General features: G+C 34.4%; 1 protein-coding gene across 4 annotated transcripts in view; it reads right to left on the bottom strand.

Moving 5' to 3' along the window:
- Positions 1–17,115, bottom strand: part of VPS13A (vacuolar protein sorting 13 homolog A) — a 231,975-nt gene that overhangs the window by 71,607 nt on the left and 143,253 nt on the right. For all 4 annotated transcript variants that reach the window (XM_065879497.1, XM_065879498.1, XM_065879499.1 and 1 more), the window contains 7 exons: positions 16,267–16,499; positions 5,593–5,685; positions 4,782–5,138; positions 3,528–3,629; positions 2,059–2,217; positions 1,627–1,882; positions 121–281 (listed from right to left, as the gene is read on the bottom strand). In XM_065879497.1, coding sequence (XP_065735569.1) covers positions 121–281; positions 1,627–1,882; positions 2,059–2,217; positions 3,528–3,629; positions 4,782–5,138; positions 5,593–5,685; positions 16,267–16,499 — 1,361 coding nt within the window. The remainder of the gene's footprint in view (positions 1–120; positions 282–1,626; positions 1,883–2,058; positions 2,218–3,527; positions 3,630–4,781; positions 5,139–5,592; positions 5,686–16,266; positions 16,500–17,115) is intronic.

The following is a 17,115-nucleotide window of genomic DNA, read 5'->3' as shown; positions in this document are numbered from 1 at the left end:
TTAGCTATATTTCTATTACAGTTTGTATTCTTTTGGTAGTAATTTGCTTTAGTTTTTTTTTTTTAATTAGCATACAAATATACACAATATGACCTCACAAAAAAATGAATCATTCCGTACCTGCACTGGGGAGCGAATTGTTACCTTCTTACTTCCTTCCACTGCATCAATTTGACAAACAATAGATCTTTCAACTCCAGACTCTCTGTGTCTTACAGTGTACAGTCGTTGTCCCACTTTTGTTAAAGGGATTTTATCAGCAGTAGAGTGGTTAGCAGGTGCTAAATTAAATATACATGTTTGAAAGTTTTTATTATAATTCATCATATATTAATTTTAAGTAGACATTTTAAACCAGAAACATCAGATGATTTCTTAAACGTATGAATAATTATCACTGAAAGCTACACAAAGGAATATTTTAAGAATCCACAATACATACCTACATCATTCATTTAAAACCTTCAAAGCATTTTACCAAAAAAAGTTTTTAATTGAAAAAGAAATCTCATTCAGTAGTTTAACCTAAGACAACAACATAACCTTTTAAAAATAACTGACTGATGAGAGAAATTACTAGAAAATACAAGAACACTGTTCTCTGGTTTGCTGTCATAATAACCAGAGCCTAATACATTCAGGCAGTCATTGGCAACTACCAAGTAGCTGCAATTTTTCAGTTTTTAAGTTTTTCTACCAACCTGTGACACTTTGTGATATCTAAGGTTTGATTAAAAATTTACAGTTTTATCTAATATATATATATACATATATTGTACTGGGGTGAATTATCTATTTATATAACCTTCTTCCCTACTATCCCATAAAAATGTCAGTTTAAAAACAAACAGAGGTAAAATTGATGAGAATAATTCATGGACAATGCTGGGACAACACCTGAAACCTAGCCACTGTTATGAATCATTTCCTGACTAGGAAAAAGTATTAGCTATCAGTTTTAGTACCCCTCCTCCATGTCTAATTAACCTTTCTAATATCCTCCCTTCCATAACTACTTAAATGTCAGACTGTCAGAAAGTGGTGTCAGTGAGGCTTTGGGACTATTTAATATTTAACTTCACAATGACTATATACTATGATAATTTTAAAATGTATTTACTTTCACCTCTCATGAAAATGAAAAACTTCTGGGAAACATAAAGGACAAAGGAAAAAAACCTCTACCTCAATAGGCAGAACACAAAAACCATTTACAAACCCCAAAACCATTACCCTGTGCCATTTCATGAATTCAAACCTTATTCTGAATTCGTTCAGTTGCAAAACTGGTGCAATTCTACTGAGTTATACTAAAAGTGATTAAAACAACCACCTATAGCTAAGTCTGTAAATGCTGACTGAGGATGAGATTTAATAATTTTCCTCTCCAAAACATAAAGTAGTAAATTACCATACTCTAAATAAAGCAGTGGCCAAAGAAAGTCAGAATTTGAAATACAAAGATAAAGTGACAACAGCAAGCAAAGCCCCGCAAAGGAAATAATGAAATTTGCAAAATATTAGAAAGGAGATAAAAAACCTGTGAGACACCACAAATGAGTAAAATGGGATATAAAATGTAACTTAAAAGAAATTAAAGCCCCAGGAAGGTAATTTATCACTTACTAAGAAGAATGAAGAAGAATTTGCTGCTTAGGCTGGTCATTGCATTGAAGTGATCATTGTCTTTAGTTCGTATATAATCCATACTTAAACTCTCCTCATTTTTCAATACATATGATTTTGCCATAGGTACGTTGAGCACACTAAAAGAGTCACTTGGTGAAACAGAGATACTAAGTCCAAGAGAATTTAAAATCATAAATGGTGCTAGATCCCTTATGAAGGCAGCTGAAGATCCAGTGGCAGCTTCTGTAAATGCCTAATAAGAAAGGGTTATCATAAATAAAAGAAAATGTAGAAAACTAAACGACAAGCAGAACACTAATGGACATATGACAAATAACTAAGTTAACAAAAAACTTCTTGTTCAATAAAAGAAAAGGGTTAACTCAGACTAGTACACCAACGTTTAAAGTTTCAAGTTACTTTTCTTACCTTGACTAAATTATTTAACATTACAAGGCCACATTTGGATAATGTAATGTTTAGTTGGTCTTTTGAATGGAAAGTGATGACAGTTTTATATTCTGGTACCTTGTAATTTTCTTCTTCTGTACTTGAGTCAACAATGGCCTTTTTGGCTTTCTTTTTCATCTAAAATAAAATATAAATTGTAGAAATATGAGAAAAATTTGTTCCTAGGAGCACAACATAACTCACTTTGCAAAGGAAAAGCAAACATTAGACAAATTCCAATGACAGCATTAGAGAGAGCAATACATTTTATCAGTTCCACTGCCTTACTTGGAATTACTTGGACATCAGCCAACTAAGGTCGCATTGGATAGAAGCAGTATTGGAAGAAAAATTCTCCTCCTCCTCAGTTATACTAAAATGGCAGGCACAATTTAGAAGGGAAAATAACCCCTAAAATTACTAAATGCATGGAGCATCTGAATGAAAATTAGAAGCCCATACATCATAGCATGTGGAAATTCAGGGCAAGAAAAGTCATTTACTCTACTGGTGCTATAAATGCTATAAATAAAGAACAGAAACCTAGGGACTTAAAAAGTCCAACAATAGTTGCAGAACAGTGCCACTAGGACCTAGGGCTCATGTGAATCAATACCACTTACCTCTTTTTAGAACTCACAGGTCTACTGCCTATGTATCCTGACCTAACAACCGCCAAATAAGTTCCTTTATCCAAATCTTTTATCTGAAGTATGTGGAAAATCAAATGTCCTGGTTTAATACATAAAGCTGGATATGCCAAGCTAGTCACCTTTACTGTTCCTTTAACTGGCTTTAAACCACTGAACATTTGTCTGCAGGTTGACTGAATCATTATTAGGGAGGAGATATGCTAGGAATGCTGCAGTCTCTTGCTTCAGAAGCACAATTTCATCCATCTAAAGGTCCTGATTCGTATGATTACATAAATTCACACTATATTTCAAACAAATAATATTATATTTTCTTCTATATATACACCCTTCAGAGATCAAAGAAAACTTGGGATAGACAACAACCTTCAAGAAAATGCTGGCGATATTTTAACATGACGGTTATGTGTGGGGACTCTGAAGCCAGTATTTAATTCCACCTCTTCCAATTTAAAAGTATTATTGCTTTATGGAAGTCCTTTAACTTCCACAGTTCCAGTCCCATCACATGTTAAAATGAAGTTTAAAACTGTATATTCTTCAGAGGTTTGTTGTAAGGGTTAAAGCAAAAGTAGATTATTTAGAACAATGTCTAGTGCATAATAAATGTTACATAATTATTTGTATTAGAAGCCCATGAGGCAATGGCCGTGGGTTTGAAAATTACATTCAGAGGTCAAACAAGGAAGCATGTGGAAAGGCTCATAATGAGATACCTGAACTCTGTTGCGATTAAAGTATGTGTAATGTGGACATCCTCAATATTTGAAAAAAATTTTCAGACTTCAAAAATACCTTGATTCCAAGATTCCATGGTCTAAAATCCTCAGTCTGATCAATTTCTAAGGGTTCAAGCAAAGGTTCCCACACACCAAACATTTCATTGTAATAATGTACCTAGAGAGAGAATTTTTAATTTTTTAAATAAGGCACTCTGATATTTTCTAAAATGATCTTCCATGCTGTTTCCCACCAGCATTCCATTTTGGCTGTGCTATTTCTTCCATGTGAAAACCATCTACATGGCATTCATTAGTTTCCTCATGCTTTCTTCACTTGGCTAACTTAGTGGTGTAGTCTTCACAATTTAATCCAGAAAAAAAATCTTTTTTAGGTATCTTCCCTTGACTTTCAGGCTGGGCTTAACATCGAAAGCTGTGTTCATCTATCAAACACTACTGACATTTTTTAAACATATCTGTCTACCTCCACTGACTTTTCGAAAGCCCTTGAGGCAAGTAACATATGATTCAATGAGTATGCACTTATTTGAATTCTCTGAACTTCTTGGACATCCTAGATCAAATCCTCTGCAAAATACAGATAATTCTAGCTAAAATCTGGAAAGTTGAAATCTAGTCTGTCAGTTCCACCTCTATTAGCATATAACTCTGTATCAACACAAATGTTATAGGAGCTTATAAATTTTCATATTTACTGACTTAGGTAGAGTATCAGATTAGTTTCTACTTGACATCAACTCAATTAATAATTTAAAGCAAAATATCTCTGGGATGATTCTATGTAGATAAATTCTGAAGCAAAATATATGTTGGTTCAAAGCAAATATCTTCCATATAACTAAAGGACTCTCACAAAAATCTGAAAGACCTTGGTGGAGTCTCACTACATTATAAAGATTCTACGTTATATAAAAGTATAAGGCATATTTTTCTCATTCTTTATATTACTATTTTAGAAGAGATTAAGAAATAGTCTATTATCATTTTAAAGGAAAAAGGATATTCAATTTAATTCTTAAAATTAAGAATTTTTCACCTACTCAAAACTGTCTATTAATATCATCAACTTTAAGATGAATGAAACCAGTTGAAATATAAACTTAATATGGACATGTACTCTAAAAGTAACATACACATAAAAACAACTATATCAAGGGCATAAATTTGTACACTTTCTTCCAAAAGTTTTGTGAACCAACATCATACTTAGGATAAATTTAATTTAAATGTTTAAGTAAGAGTCCCCAAATAGTCCGTGTATAGCATTATTTGTTATAAAATCTGGAAAAATACTACATATGCTTACTTCTAGCTCAAGCTGACAGTGGAGATTTATTAGGGAACTCCAGTTTTTGCCTTCCCCTGAGAAACGTGACTTTGCCAAAAGCATAGGTACTGTTCGATGACCAATTCCAGCCCCAAGAACTAGAAAAATAGAATCAATGTTCATTCTTATTATCTCTCCTTTGGGTACCAATTCAGTTGGGGAAGCTATTTTTTCAACTTCATTTGGTTCTTCAAGAAACCACATTTTTAAATTCTTTGTATCCTTCTTTTCCCATAAATGTGCTGTAGAAGAAGCAGTTTCTTGTGGGATGGTTTCCTTAGCTGTATAAAGTGCTGAAGTTATGGTAATCACAGTGTTTATAATAACTGGTGAAACCTAAGGGGAAAAATTTAATTAAAAAATCTACATAAACCACTTTCAAAAAATACACACTTCAAAAAACATTAAATATATTTGTAAAGGATCAAGAGGAATTAATATTGAACTAACCTTACTACCAAGAAATAGTAGATACAATTTGCTGCCCACAAAAAAGTTTTTTGATTATCATAACTAATTTCAATAGTTAAAATATTTATATGTCGATATTAAATGGATCAACTATACATACTATAAGGATGTTAACTACAGAAGCAGTCAACTGCCAAAACAATATATGAAAACATTCATTATAAAATATGTATTAAATACCATTTTAAAATTACGTGTCATAAAAGATTTTCAAAAATAGCTTTTTTTTGCTTATTTAACAAAAGAGTTGCTATAATAATTGCTTATTTCTAAGTTTTATTAATTTTTTCAAAAGGGCACCGACGACATTGTAACTTACCTTCAGTGTCAGGGATTTTACTGATAATTCAATCACTTGTGGATCTGTACGTATCTGGGTAGCTTGATAGAACAAGTCACAAGGCTGCAAAACCTGTGAGAGAAAAACCAATACTATTAAATTAACATGTTCTTAAAATATTTTTATTTAAAGACTTGCCCAGTAATAGATAAGTATGTTAAATAAACAAGTTAGTAAAAATAACTATTTAAAAACAAGTGAATCAATAAAACATTTCTTAATTATCCTCTTATTCATTATTTATAAAAAATAGAAAGTACTAACATTAGCAACACTATTGATACAATAAGTAAAAGAATTTCTTAAATATGCTTAAATACATGAAAATTCCTCAAAACTTGTATTCTGTATTTTATTTTACATAAGTCCATTGGAATCCCTGGGGAATTGGTTCCAGAACATACACACCTGTCCCCTGCCCCCTACCCCTCACCCATGGCAGATACTAAAATCCAAGGATGTTCAAGTCCTATATATAAAATGGCATAGTGTTCAAAGACAAATACTATATGATTTCACTTACATGTGTAATATAAAAAATAAAAAACAAACAATATAAATGAACAAACCAAACAAAAGAAACATGTAGATATAGAGAACAGAGGGGAAGGGGTGGGGGACAAAACGGGTAGAGGTCAACTGTATGGTGACCGATGAAAACTAAATATTTGGTGGTGAGCATACTGCTGTGTATGCAGAAGTAGAAAAATAATATTGCATACATGAAACTTATATAATGTTATAAGCCAACATTATCTCAAGAAAAAAAAGGCATAGTACAGTCAGCCCTCTGTATCCACAGGTTCTGTATTTGTGGATTCAACTGTGGATTAAATTACTAAAATAAAATTTTATCATGGTATTTTTTTCCACTATAAAATGAAGTAAAATGAATTAATCTATATAGGACAAGCTACAAAAAATGAGAAGAAAAAATTAGAAATACATTAGACTTACTAAATAATTCTTAATATAATTATAAATTAACTGAGTTTTCCCTAACTATGGTAAGCATCAATCTGTCCTGTAGCCCCTAGTGACTCACGTTCCTCCCAAATGCAAAATATATTCACCACCTCCTAAGGGTTCCTTTTTAATATTTATTTATTTATTTACTTATTTGGCTGTGCTGGATCTTAGTTGCGGCACATGGGATCTTCGCTGCGGCATGCAGGATCTTTTTTTTTAGTTGTGGCATGCGGGATCTTTTGTTGCGGCATGCGGGATCTAGTCCCCTGACCAGGGATCTAATCCGGGCCCCCTGCATTGGGAGTGTGGAGTCTTAACCACCGGACCACCAGGGAAGTCCCCCTCCTAAGGTTCCTAATAGTCGCCTCCCATCACAGCCCAAAGTCCAAAATCTCATCATCTAAATCTGTATCTCATCACATAATCAGTTCATCTACATCTCTCATTAAATAAAAATTCTAAAATCTCATCTCTCTCATCAGCTCAAAGTCTAAAATCTAAATCAAGTCCAGATGTTGATGAAGTTCCTGGGTGTAATCTATTAAGTACAACTGCTGGGGCACAATTTCTCTTAAAACTGAAACTAAGATGAGTTGCTTGCTCCCACCACTCTCAACATAGAATGGTGGGACAGATATAGGATAAGAATTACAGATATTCCAATTCAAATACAAGGCAGAGGAGGTTCCTTAAAAAACTACAAATAGAACTACCATATGACCCAGCAATCCCACTACTGGGCATATACCCTGAGAAAACCATAATTCAAAAAGAGTCATGTACCAAAATGTTCATTGCAGCTCTATTTACAACAGCCAGGAGATGGAAGCAACCTAAGTGTCCATCATTGGATGAATGGATAAAGAAGATGTGGCACATATATACAATGGAATATTACTCAGCCATAAAAAGAAACGAAATTGAGCTATTTGTAATGAGGTGGATAGACCTAGAGTCTGTCATACAGAGTGAAGTAAGTCAGAAAGAGAAAGACAAATACTGTATGCTAACACATATATATGGAATTTAAGGGAAAAAAATGTCATGAAGAACCTTGGGGTAAGACAGGAATAAAGACACAGACCTACTAGAGAATGGACTTGAGGACACGGCGAGGGGGAAGGGTAAGCTGTGACAAAGCGAGAGAGAGGCATGGACATATATACACTACCAAACATAAGGTAGATAGCTAGTGGGAAGCAGCCGCATAGCACAGGGAGATCAGCTCAGCGCTTTGTGACCACCTAGAGGGTGGGATAGGGAGGGTGGGAGGGAGGGAGACGCAAGAGGGAAGAGATATGGGAACATATACATGTATAACTGATTCACTTTGTTATAAAGCAGAAACTAACACACCATTGTAAAGCAATTATACTCCAATAAAGATGCAAAAAAACAAAACAAAAACAAATACAAGGCAGAAGGAAGCCACTAGTCCAAAGAAGCTCTGAAATCCAGCCAGATAAATAAGTTTCTTGATTAGATTTCAAAGTCTAGGAACAATTCTCTGTGGCTCTCAACTCCACCGTGAGTCATCCTTCCTTTTTTTTTTTTTATAAAAGGTTGCACAGGGCTTCCTTGGTGGCACAGTGGTTGAGAGTCCGCCTGCCGATGCAGGGGACGTGGGTTCGTGCCCCGGTCTGGGAGGATCCCACATGCTGCGGAGCGGCTGGGCCCGTGAGCTATGGCCGCCGAGCCTGCGCGTCCGGAGGCTGTGCTCCACAACGGGAGAGGCCACAACAGTGAGAGGCCCGTGTATCGGAAAAAAAAAAAAAAAAAAAAAGTTCGTGAATCTTTAATAAACATGTGCATGTGTCTTTTTGAAATATGGTTTTCTCTGGGTATATGCCCAGTAGTGGGATGCTGGGTCATATGGTAATTCTGTTTTTAGCTTTTTAAGGAACCTCCATACTGTTCTCCATAGTGGCTGTATCAATTTGCATTCCCACCAACAGTGCAAGAGGGTTCCCTTTTCTCCACACCCTCTCCAGCATTTGTTTGTAGACTTTTTTTTTTTTTTTTGTGGTACGCGGGCCTCTCACTGCTGTGGCCTCTCCCGCCGCGGAGCACAGACTCCGGACGCGCAGGCTCAGCGGCCATGGCTCACGAGCCCAGCCGCCCCGCGGCACGCGGGACCCTCCCCGACCAGGGCACGAACCCGCGTCCCCCGCATCGGCAGGCGGACTCCCAACCACTGCGCCACCAGGGAAGCCCTGTAGACTTTTTGATGATGTCCATTCTAACCAGTGTGCAGTGGTGCCTTACTGTAGTTTTGATTTGCATTTCTCGAATAATTAGTGATACTGAGCATCTTTTCATGTGCATGCACCCCAATGTTCACTGCAGCACTATTTACGATAGCCAGGTCATGGAAGCAACCTAAATGCCCATCGAAAGACGAACGGATAAAGAAGATATGGTACACACATACAATGGAATTTCACTCAGCCATAAAAAGGAATGAAATTGGGTCATTTGTAGAGACGTGGATGGACCAAGAGACTGTCATACAGAGTGAAGTAAGTCAGAAAGAGAAAAACAAATATCGTATATTAATGCATATATGTGGAACCTAGAAAAATGGTACAGATGAACCGGTTTGCAGGGCAGAAATAGAGACACAGATGTAGAGAACAAACGTATGGACACCAAGGTGGGGAAGCGGTGGGGGGTGGTGGTGGTGGTGTGATGAACTGGGAGATTGGGATTGACATGTATACACTAATATGTATAAAATAGATAACTAATAAGAACCTGCTGTATAGAAAAAAATTAAGTAAAATTCAAAAAAAGAAACTATTTTCTAATATAAATGACTATGATATCAATTAAAGTTCAACTAATTGCAACTTATCAAAATGTATGTGGCTAAAACAGCTAGCTGGCCATAAATATCTTTCTCAAAATTCCCAATAATCATAGATGTTTCCCTTATATGGTTGTTCAGCTAAGGATCTCCTTTTTTAGACTTCTATTTCCATCTGTGAAGGAAGAAACTTGTGACCAAGCAATAATCCACCTACAAGTTGAAAAGTCATGTTAAAAAGAAAAGTCTGCGTGATATAAAAGAATGAAATTGGAACATTCTCTAACACCATATACAAAAATAAACTCAAAATGGACTAAAGACCTAAATGTTAAGATGATACTATAAAACTCCTAGAAGAAAACATAGGCAGAGACCTTTGGCATAAACTGCAACAATATTTTTTAGGATCCCTCTCATGAAGCAAAGGAAATAAAAGCAAAAATAAAACAAATGGGACCTAATTAAACTTAAAAGCTTTTGCACAGCAAAGGAAACCATTGACAAAATGAAAAGAAAACCTACCAAATGGGAGAAAATATTTGCAAGTGATATGACCAATAAAGGGTTAATATCCAAAATACAGAAACAGCTCATACAACTCAACATCAAAAAACCAAACAATCAGATTAAAAAATGGGCAGAAGAACTGAATAGACATTTTTCCAAAGAGGACACGCAGATGGCCAACAGGCACACGAAAAATTGCTCAACATAGCTAATCATCAGAGAAATGCAAATCAAAACCACAGTGAGGCATTACCTCACACCTGTCAGAATGGCTATCATCAAAAAGAACACAAAATACAAATGTTGGCGAGCATGTGGAGAAAAGGGAACCCTTATACACTGTTGGTGGGAATGTAAATTAGTGCAACCACTATGGAAGACAGTATTGAAGTTCCTTAAAAAACTGAAAACAGAACTACCATATGACCTAGCAATTCCACTCCTGGGTAATAGCTAAAAACCCAAAAACCCAAATTCAAAAAGATACATGGACCTCAATGTTCAAAGCAGCATTATTTACAATTGCCAAGATATGGAAGTAACCTTAGAGGCCATCAACAGATGAATGGATCAAGAAGATGTAGGGTGTGTATACATACACACACACACACACACACACACACACACACACACACACAGAGGAATACTACTCTGTCATGAAAAAGAATAAAAATTTGCCATCTGCAGAAACATGGATGGATTTGGAGGGCATTATGCTAAGTGAAATAAGTCACACAGAGAAAGACAAAGATTGTATGGTATCACATGTAGAATCTAAAAAATAAAATAAACTGGTGAATATAACAAGAAAGAAGCAGACTCATATTCTAGTGGTTACCAGTGGGAAGAGGGAAGCAGAAAGAAGGGCAATATAGGGGTCGGGGAATAAGAGGTACAAACTATGAGTTATAAAATAAGCTACAAGGATATACTGTACAACAGAGGGAATATAGCCAATATTTATAATAACTATAAATGGAGCATAACCTTTAAAAATTGTGAATCACTATATTATATACCTGTAACTTATGTAATATTGTACAGTAACTATGCTTCAATTAAAAAAAAAAGTCTGCTTGAAACTATAAGCATGCTACCTAGGCAACCTTGCAAAGTCCCCAAGGTAAAAAACAGGAGCAGAGAAGTTATCTCAAAACTTCATGGTAGTTTACCTTCTAGTTATTTGTGAAGTGCTTTAGACACACACACACACACACACACACACACACACACACACACACTAAGCAGAAGGCAATATTGCTAAGTAGAGTGAAATGGTCAGCAATTTCAGAATGATATGGAGAATGGGGCTGAAAAAAAAAATTTTTTTCAGAATCTGCCAAAAATGGGCTTTAATATGGGCCCTAGTAAGTACTCCTGGCTGTCAGATGGGATGCAGAGAGAAATACTATATACTAGTGGATATGAACCAGGAGTAAACAAGGCTTTACAACAACTGCAACCCAGCCTCTAATAAGTTTAATTCCTACTAGATAAAGGTAAATTGTTCCCAGTCTAGATGTCAAACAAAGAGCAAGTGAAAACCTCCTTACAGGAAGAAAATAATCAGTGAAACCTCTATAACATTTCATTATACTGTCTGGCATTCAATAATAGAGTATCTGATATAAGAAGAAACAAAAAATAAAGAGAAAACAGAAATAAACAGAGATGACTCAATTATTGGCATTATCAAGAACAAACTTTAAAGTAATTTTGATTAATATGTAAAAAAATGAATGACAGAGGGGTCAATAAAAAGAAATTATATAACTTAAAAATGCAATACTAGAAATTAAGAACTTGATAATAATGTTTAATAGCACACTAGACAAAACAGAAGACAGAATTAGGAAAAAAATTAGGAAAATTAGGAAAAAACATCCAGTGTGAAGCATGGAACAATATGAATGGAGAATAAAGAAGTGTGCTTAAGTGACATATGGAATATGACTAAAATGTCTAACAAGAAACTGAGAGTCAAAGAAGGGAAGGAGAGAAAATATGTGACATAGAAGCAATATCTAATGAGATAATGACAAAGAAATTTCTAAACCTATGAAATACACAAAGCTACAGATTCAAGAAGTACCACAGGCTCCAAAAGAATAAATATAAAGCACATCTAGACATACCATGAAAGTTTTAAATGTACATAGCTACCAATTTAAAACTTTATATCCAGCAAAATTATCCTTCAAAAGAGAAAGCAAAATAAAGACATTTCCACACAAAAACTGACAGTATCTGCCACCAAGAGACCACATTAAAATAAATACTAAAAGGGGCTTTTCAAAAAAATAAAAAATAAATAAAATAAAAGGAGCTTTTCAGGAAGAAAATGATTCCAGATGTAAAAATGGAGATGTAGGAAGAAGTAAAAAATAATAGAAACAGATTATATGTGGTTAAATATAAATGAATACTGACTGCAACAAAAACAAAAATACCCTATAGATTCTAAATATATATTGAATTAAAATCTATGACTACTATTACAAAATGGTAGAAGAGGATTTAAAGCATTCTAAAAGACTTAAAAGTGGTAAAAACATTTATATTAGACTTTACTAAGTCTAGAATGCATGTTATAATATCCAGAAAAATTTTAAAGTCCTATTAATCCCCCAAAAAGAACAATACAGAGAAGAAAACAACATAAAACATATGGAGCAAATAGTATGAATAGTAGGTCACAGATTTAAAACCAATTACAGTATAGGAGTTACAGTGAGTAAATGCACTAAATCTTAATTAAAAGACTCAACTATGAAAAACAAATAAGTACGCTGCTTACAAAAATACCGTAGCTTAAACATAAGGAAACTGAAAGGTTAAAAGTAAAAGGATAGGAAAAAATATACCATGCAAATGCCACAAAGAAGCTGGAATAGGTATACTAATAGTAGGTAAGTAGAATTTAGAAATCATTTCCAGAGATAAAGAAGACATTTTAATAAAATGGTCAAATCTACCAGCAAGATTTAATACAGAATGTGTACATATTTAAATGATCTAGCTTCAAAATATATAAAGGAAATATTGAAAAAACTAAACATAAAATAGCTAAATTCACAATAAAAATAGATTTTAATAGATTTCTTTCAATAAACTGATAAAATGGACAGGGAAAAAAAAGGTTCTAAGAATATAGCAGATCTGAACAATGTTATGGACAAAATCTATCTAAATAGAATGCTATTCCTCAAACAACAAAACACACTTTTTCCCCAGTGGACATTCAATATTCATAAAAACAAAGCCAACCATATCCTGGGCCATAAGATAAGTCTCAACAAACTTCAAAGAATTAAAATCAGAATATGTTAATAGACCACAGTGATATCAATGTAAAAATCAACAATAAAAAGACAACCAGAAAACCCCTAAATATTTGGAAATTAAGCAAAACCCTTCTAATCCACGCATAAAAAATAAAAATGAGGAAGTATCTTTAACAGAATAAAAATACAACATATCAACACTAGTAGCTGTGCTTAGAGGAAAAATTACTCTCTTAAAAGGCATATGCTGGGAAGAAAAAAGACAGAATATCAATTATCTAAGCATCCATTAAGAAGTTAGAAAAATTACAGCAATTTAACCCAAATAAAAAAACAACAACAATAATAAAACAGAAAACAAATGTATAATGAAGGGAATCAAGCAGGTGACATTTTGGTCTTTAGGAAGACTGCCTTTGTTGGGCTCCCTTAAAACTGTGTGCTGACATATTACTAAATTCTGGCCAAAAGGATGTGAACAGAAGTGGTATGTGCAACTTCTGGGCAGTGCTCTTAGAATGGGTATCCCTTTTTGCCTTCATGTTCTCTCCTTACCACCACCACTCACCCCCAGCAACCTGCAACGTGGGTACATTGTGAACTATCTTTGAACAAGCAGATTAAGTTACAGCCTACGAATAGTGGAACAAGATGGAAAGAGCCTGGTTCCCCTACATTACACCAGAGCCATTAAACTGAGTCATTATTCCATGTTTCTAGAAAGAATACTTAGTTCTACCATGCATTAGCTACCTTTTGGAGGGGGGACCTCTTGTTACAGCAGCCTAATTAATATCCTAATACAAAATTTCATACCTAAAAATTGGCACAACTGCAACAAAGTAAAAAGTATCTGTGACTGATTTAGCAACTGGATAGACAAGGGGTATATCAAAATACAAAGCTGATAATTCTAACAATGCTACAGCAAAATATTTGGTAAAACTGCTACTGGTGGTACCTAGGAAGACAGACCATGTTCTTAACAACAACAACAAAAAAGCCTAAAATTTTAGCTAGACAGGTCTGGCTAGAATCTTGATGTGTATTAGCTCCTTCTTTCTATTGTTTGCAAAGGCCTATAAGAGAAGGGAAAACACTGAGGAGAGCCAAGCTCTAAAGAGGAAACTCAGCAAGAAATAAGACTGTGGCTGCTATTTTTTCTCTGGCAATTTTTGTTAAGATCAGACATGGGAGCCAAAAAAAAAAAAAGATAACAGATGTGGCTATCCCCCTCCCCCAAACCTACTGTTAAAATAGTCTTTACTAAGTCAGGATGAAGGGAGGATAGGCAGATGACAGATTCGTAAATAAAACAAGAAAACCACCCTGTGAATAAATAGTAGCTTTGGATATTAAGGTTACTTACAAATGGAACCACCGAGATGGCAAACTAAACGTTTAACGAACTAAGGACTGCCAAAGAGACCAGTATCTGGCATACAAAAGCTTGTTATTATTAAAACTGCTAAAACAATCTCCAAGTAATAAACTCAACAGGAAGTAAGCTGTGAAAACAGTGCAGTTCCTGAAAAAAGAAAACAGCCACTTCAGATGTGTCTACAGTGGATAATGATTAAAAAAAAAAAAAAAATCTCTCAGAGGGGAAAGCCAGAGCCACGTGAGAAAATGAGGACAATGTTCTTTCAAGAGAAAAAAAATCAAGGACTCCAACTCGGGCTATCCAAGGAATTTACTCCACTGCTGGAGCTTAAAGTTTTCACAATTCCACTCAGCAGGATATGATAATTGTTATGAATCAATGACTGCCAAGTGTTTCCCATTCTTTCTTTTTCTGAATGGGTTTTTAAATTGCAATTATCCTGTCCTTACAGCACTGTTACACTAGTGGTTGTGTAGATAGTGGTGAAGTGTGTGCCTGTTGAAAAGTGGTAACTTATTTGTCTAGTACTTAATATACTGCCAGATCAAAAGAAGTCACATGCAGACTCAACAGAGAAAACTGTCACCTAAAGATCTTGAACTCTGAACTGAGATTTTATCCCTTGAGGAAGAAGTGAATATGTTTTATGGGTGAGAAAAGACAAGTATGGATTATCTGTATGAACAAAGGAAGAAACCTTTGAGTGGACTGTAAGAAGACCCTCTAGTTGCCACCTGTTATCTGTTCTCCTTTTCTTCCACAGTAACAGAAATTTCATCTAAGCATAACATAGCTCAGAAAAGACACCACATTCTCCAACCTTTTTTGAAGGTAAGGGTGGTCATACAGCTACATTCAAGCCAAAAAACTAAATAGAAAAAATACACGTAAAACATCTACGTATAACCTAAAAGAGAATCAGTATGCCTTCCATTTTTTATTTCTTCTCTTTGCTTAGAAGTGAGCCATCAGCCTTGCAAACTAGGGAAACAGTCTATCCTATATCCTAACCAATACATAGGTATTTACTTTAAACAAAATTACATCTTGTATTTCTATGTTGTTAATACTTAGCATATTTATACTTCTATTACTCCTGTGGGAGTCTAAATATTTTTATAAGTGTTTTATACGAGTACTAGGAGTCAGATAGTTAACTTGAAAAGACGTTTTTGAAGAAATGAATTTTAATCAGTTATGAAGAGGAGGAAGGCCAAGAGGATATTAGAGAATAAAATACAAATGTGAAGTATGTCAAAACAAGTAGCTGATGGTACAAATAAGCCATATGGAAAAAAGGAAAAAACGTGTCTGAGCAAAAATGTCTAGATGGGAGAAAAAAATTAAAAATAATAAAACTGAAACAGCACCAGAAGCAATTGGTAGTAAGTCTTAAAGGCCAAAAAGCAGTGTGGAATTGATATGGTTAGAAAGTCAGAGTAAAGTCTTCACTGAGAACTATCTAGATGAAAGCAACTTCTTAGTGAGACTATCTCCACAAACACATAAAACAATAAGGAACAACTGGAAAAATGAAAATGAGTTTCAAAGCTGGTGTAATAATCTACATTAGGCTCTACAAGCAGAAAGAAAGGCATTTTACAGAGTAAGGTTGGAAAGTATGTAGGCACTTTCTTAAATGACATACACTAAATACAAAATAGTTTACAATTAAGCTAATAAGTAAATAGTAAACTCACAGTAGTGATTTTTCCTTTTCTCTTGACTGGAAGAAATGGGCATGCTCTCACTTGGAGATCTTTAATGGCAGCGGTCATTGTATTATTTTCAAAGTCACCTTGCCAACAAATCTCACATTGTGTTGTAATGACTAAGGCAGGGGCATCATTTCTTGTCATATCAGCCACAAACACAATTTCAGGATTTTTAATAATAATATTAATTTCCCACTTCTCTGATTGCTGTACAAGTGCTAAAATAGAAATAAAACAATGTTTAAAAATAGTTATAAATCTTTCTTATATACATTACTTATGAAAAATTATTATTTATAGGAAAATGTTACTTTCATTCTAAGTAAAAAGTAAAATAAAAGAATCTTAGGTCCCAAAGGAATTTACTGCAACCCTCTCGGTATAAGATTTAAAGAAGGTATAGCCATAAGAATATTTCAAAATGTAGGGAAAAATCTCCACTATTTAATGGCAGAGCTGGAAATAAATCTAGTTTCTAACTCTCAGCTTGACCCTCTTTCTACTATACCACAATGAATGAAATATGTACAAGATAGTAGAAAATTATAAATACTGAATATAACAAGAATAAAAGAGGACTTTAAGTTAAAATACTATCTTTAATTATGAAAAGGAGTGGCTGTTTCATTATTCTCTTTCCGTTTTCTTCCAACGAATTCTTTCAAATTACTGTCTTCAAAGAAGTACAGTTACTTATTTTAATAAAGGTCTCATAATTTTTGAACCCAATATATATTTACACCTTGAAAAATATGCAAACTGTACATCTTATCAGAAAACACATTTAAGTTTTCCTTTTACCTCTGAAAAATAAAGATTTTTAACTTATTAATC

Source organism: Phocoena phocoena, chromosome 6 (assembly GCF_963924675.1).
Source record: "Phocoena phocoena chromosome 6, mPhoPho1.1, whole genome shotgun sequence".
NCBI classification, from domain to species: Eukaryota; Metazoa; Chordata; class Mammalia; order Artiodactyla; family Phocoenidae; genus Phocoena; species Phocoena phocoena.
This window is presented reverse-complemented; position numbering and strand designations above follow the sequence as displayed.